General features: G+C 39.3%; 1 protein-coding gene across 1 annotated transcript; it reads right to left on the reverse strand.

Moving 5' to 3' along the window:
* Positions 1–2,616: 2,616 nt before the first annotated feature.
* On the reverse strand, positions 2,617–3,543 carry LOC126080085 (olfactory receptor 2D3-like). The gene has a single exon (XM_049891391.1). It carries the CDS (start codon positions 3,541–3,543, stop codon positions 2,617–2,619), a length of 927 nt encoding a protein of 308 aa, XP_049747348.1.
* Between the last annotated feature and the right edge of the window lie 1,273 nt (positions 3,544–4,816).

A 4,816-nucleotide genomic window follows, 5' to 3' on the forward strand; every position in this document is an offset into this window, starting at 1 on the left:
ACAACTCCAAATTCAAACTATCATCTTTCACCTGGATTACCATAACAGAGCTCGTCTAGTGCTCTTCTGGCTTCCATGCTTGCCCTCTTACAATGCATTCTCCATGTAACACTCAATGCAATCTTTTAAAAACATAGTATCAGGATGGCTTTCTGTTGAACAGAAATCCAAGCACCGCACCCTTCCAGGACTTCCAAGACCCTATGAGATCGAGTACTGCCTGTTTCTATGATCTCATTCCTTACACTCTCCTCTCACTCATCAGTATCCAATCATGCTGACCATTTTTTCTGCCCTGATCTCAAAAAATATATCCCCATTCAAGTCATTTGTACTCTGTTCTCTTTGCCTGGACTCTTTTCCCTGAAATCTCTCTTTGGCTGGTTCTTTCTTCTCAACCTCTGGTCTCAGCTCAAATGTTAATTTCCCCAAGATGTGATATTGTCCTTTAGCTGAAATGTCACTTTCTCAGTGAAGCCTTTCCTGGATACCTGCTTAAAATTGCAGCCCACCCCTGCTGCCTCTGTCCCTTTCTTGCTTTTATTTTCTCATAGCTCTTACTACCATCACGCATTTGCTTATTCACTTTTATTATACCCTTTTAAAGTGCAAGTTCTATGAGGATAGGAATTTAGAACTTCATTCATCACTGTGTATCGATCACCTGGAGGAGTGCTCAATAGATATTTAGTTAATAAATGAAATAAATATTCACTGAGTAAATCAACTCAAATAAACTGTGTACTGACATTAATATCATATGGGTTGATTAATGCAATGAAAGTCATAAATGAAATAGTGTTTCCTTTAAAAATTATAAACCTTCATAACTATAAAATTATAATTATAGAACTTTATAATTTTTAAAGTTTTTATAGTTTGCTTTAGAAAACATGGGTGGTTTCCAGAATGTGGAGTATTGAGGCTGAAGTAGCCAGAAATCAGTGTGACAAGTTTCTCTTTCATCAGGGCCTTCTCATTTTCTCTGACTCATGCCATCCATCATTCATACTCACTTTTCTTTGGAATACATTAATAGAGAGTTATGCAATAAGCAGAACTTCAAGTTTAAACTACTTCTAATAAAAGAGGCAGTGCTTCTATATTTTTCCTTCTTCATCAAAAGAGGTTTTTTTCTATAGTTAAGAGCACTATTCTAGACAAGAATCCCTAAAATGGGTCAAGACAGGGGATATACATAAGGCTGGCAAACTAAGTACAAACCTTTGTGAAATATGTGCCATGGGTCTTCTGCCAGGAGAAGTAAAGAACCAGGAGGGAAAACAGGCAGGGCTATAATTGCAGTCTGCTCTGTTTCCACGGGGCCCTGCTGGCGCGGTGTTTAAGAACTTGTCTACTAACCAAACGTTGGCTGTTTGAAACCACCACTCACTCTTTGAAAAACCTAGTTCCTTGGAAACCCTATGGGGTAGTTCTACTCTGTCCTACCGGGTTGGCTATGAGTCATAATTGACTCGATGGCAACAGGTTTGATTTGGGTTTTGTCATGTTTCCATGGCTGACAGGTCCCTGAAGCCAAGGATGGGAATTGGTAATATCCCTACAGACCAATAAAGTGCTGGGTCAGTCTCGCTTAATATTTAGAATTAGACCTTTAGTTGAGAGTAGGCCAACAGTGAGGTTTTTTCTAAGGGAAGTGGCAGTGTGCAACATGAACATCAGTGAGAGGCTACATGAATGTCTCTTGTAGTGCTTCTGCCCTAACAGTGGGTATAGCAGTAGTTAGAAAAGATTAAATGGGCCAATTCATCCCAAAGGGCAATCTCCACCCCAAGGGATAGCTTCTCAAATGCCAGCCATTCATTCCACTTCCCAAAGGGGAGAACTTATTGGATACTGGCAAAAGAAAACCTGTGGGAGAAAGGAGAGCATGACTGAAGGGGAAGCATTTGTGGTGTATTGGTGTCACAAGGGTTTCCGGCCTGAGAGTTCTAATGTAGGGACATTGTTTCTAAATTCTAGTTTCTTCAAACCAGGCAGTGTGTGAGATATCAAAGACAGATGTTTGCTGGAGTGTGAGTTTACATTCCATGTATGGGCAAACAGCTCCCCTACCTGTGGTTGAATTTGCTATAACTGTAGATCAGGATTTAATAGAGAAAAAAATCCTGACTATTGGGCTTTGTGGGAAAAGCACATTGACTTTTTCTCACAAGAAATTGGGGAACCTAGGGTCTTGATATCAGATAGGCTTCCAAGATCTGTGGATACCTGTAGATAATGATGTATGGGATATTGAAGGCAAACAACTGTGGAGTTTAGAACCAAAAGAAAATGTCCCTAGGTGAAAATGATTTGGTTAACCAATAAGGTAGCGTAAATGAAGACTCTGTTCAATATTAAAAGTTTGACAGGCAGCCAAAAATCCATTCTGAGGCAAGCAAACTACGGCCACAAACAATAAGTTTGAGCAAGACTACAGTAAAAAACATGAAAACATTCCTAAAGTTACAAGGGTTCCTGTATGATCCATACTGATGCCTCAGTACAGGATGTGAAAGGAAACTGTACAGGATACTGAACCAGTTTGGAAGGTCATCTTCCCTTTGATTGTGTATAAAATAAAGATCTCTATATCTGTATATCTGAGAGGCTCTATGTTCCAAATGACTTCCTAAATACCTGTTTCACATCCTTGTTCCTCAGGCTGTAAATAAACGGTTTCCCCATAGATGTTATGACTGAGTAGAACATGGAGATCACCTTATCACCTTCATTCATTTTCTTGGAGTTTGGCCTCATGTAGGCAAAGATTGCTGAGCCATGGAAGAGAACAACAACAATGAGATGGGAGCCACAGGTTGAGAAAACCTTGAGCCTCCCTTCTCCTGACTGCATCTGAATCACAGTAGAAATAGTATTCCAGTAAGAGACAAGGATGATAGAGACAGGAGCTAGAAGAATCACCACACCCATTGCAAAGATGGCCATTTCTGTGCTGTAGGTGTCTGCTGAAGCCAGCTTCAGGAGGGCAGGAGGTTCAAAAAAAAAAAAATGGCTAATGATATGGTTCCCCTTGTAGGGCAGACGCAATGTGAATGTAGTGTCCACCAGAGACACAAATGTCCCACTGGCCCAGGGCCCTATGTCCAGCTGGACACAGACCCAATGAGTCATGATGGCAGAGTAGTGCAGGGGCTTGCAGACAGCCACATAGCAGTCATAGGACATCACTGCGAGCAATATACACTCTGTACACCCAACCAGAAGTAAAACAACTATCTGCATTGAACATCCAGCAAAGGAAATGGTTTTCCTCTTCACCAGGAAGCGGACTAGCACCTGGGGGACTATGGTAGTAGAAAAGCAGAGATCAGCAAAGGACAAATTTCTTAGGAAAAAGTACATGGGTGTGTGGAGCCTTGAGTGCATGTGAATAAGCACAATGATGATCAGGTTTCCCAGCACAGTCAGCAGGTAGATGATCAGAAACAGGAAGAAGCGTAGGCCTTGCATCTGTGGATCACGTGAAAGGCCCAGGAAGACAAATTCAGTCACAAAGGTTTGGTTGTCTTCTCCCATGAATGTTTAGTCCTGCTCACAGGTCAGCACCAAGAGAGGAAGCACATATTGGTCAGTGATAAAACCTAAGAGTAACTTTGGTATTTTATCAACCGGTACCCAAAATTGCACTATTGTTTTCTACCTCCTAACAGCTTCCATATATCAAAAGACTGAGTTTTCTTTTTCTTCAGTAGTTCTGAAAATTGAAAACCACTTCTGATTTTCCCTCTCCCTGAATATTTTAGTAACAGCTGCCTGGGATAAATTGTTCTGAATATTCTCATAACAAAGCCTGGGCTGCACTATTAATAACTAGTAGTCCTGAGAAGACTATTACATCAGTTTGAAAAACATATGAATTGATGTGGCTGTAAAAGCAGTTGGATGTTTATTCTGAAAACTGATAACATTTATGAAGGCCGATTTTCTTCGTTACATTTACTAAATAATTCTAAAGACGCATCCTAAGCAAAGAATGGGAAATTAAGATAAAGCAAGATATCGGAATCTATGATCTTGCCCCTTGCCCAAATTTTTATGCCATTTCTTTTCAATGTGAAGAAGGTACTGAGCAGCATTAAAGTAGCTGTCTCATTGGTAGTTGACCCCAGTAGCAGACTTTAAATATCCCCAGATTCATCTTGTTCTCTCTTTTTATCTCTCTTTGCACAGGATCTGTTGGCTGTAATGATGGTAATTATCATTTCTTGGGCACCCTCCTGATGCCAGTCATTATTAATAGATTATTTTCATTCATTGTTTTAAAACCCCTTTAAGTTCATATGAAGTATGATGATTAATATTTTTAAACAAAGGCCCAGAGACATTCTTAAACTGAGTTCTCTAAACCCTCCTCACTCTTTCTGTATTCTGGAAATCTTTTATTAGCATTTTCTAAAACTAGTTTTAGACAGGGTTAAACAGTCTCCCAATTCTTTCTGCCTATACCACGCACATCCATTCCTTGAGGACAAGTCCACAGGCTTTTTAATTTTAAGGATTTTAGGGCTAACCTGTTCTGGCAGAGATATCAGTAGACACAGAAAATTACAGTCGGGCATATTTCAACCTTTATTTTTCAACATTTTGTTGGGTATTTCTCAAAGAACAATAGAAAGAATTAAAGCAAATATATTAAGAAAAATGACAAACATTATTTGCAGATAACTTGACCACATATGTAAAAAAATAAGAGAATTCATTCAAGTCCACAATAACTTGTAAGAAATGTGCTGATATAAGATGAGTAATTGAACATTGTTGTGTTATTATATACTAAAAATAACCAAAT

This window comes from Elephas maximus, chromosome 7 (assembly GCF_024166365.1).
Source record: "Elephas maximus indicus isolate mEleMax1 chromosome 7, mEleMax1 primary haplotype, whole genome shotgun sequence".
NCBI lineage: Eukaryota > Metazoa > Chordata > Mammalia > Proboscidea > Elephantidae > Elephas > Elephas maximus.

Excerpts from the sequence above, each read along its gene's own strand:
- LOC126080085 (XM_049891391.1), bottom strand. The coding sequence starts at position 3,543 with ATGGGAGAAGACAACCAAACCTTTGTGACTGAATTTGTCTTCCTGGGC.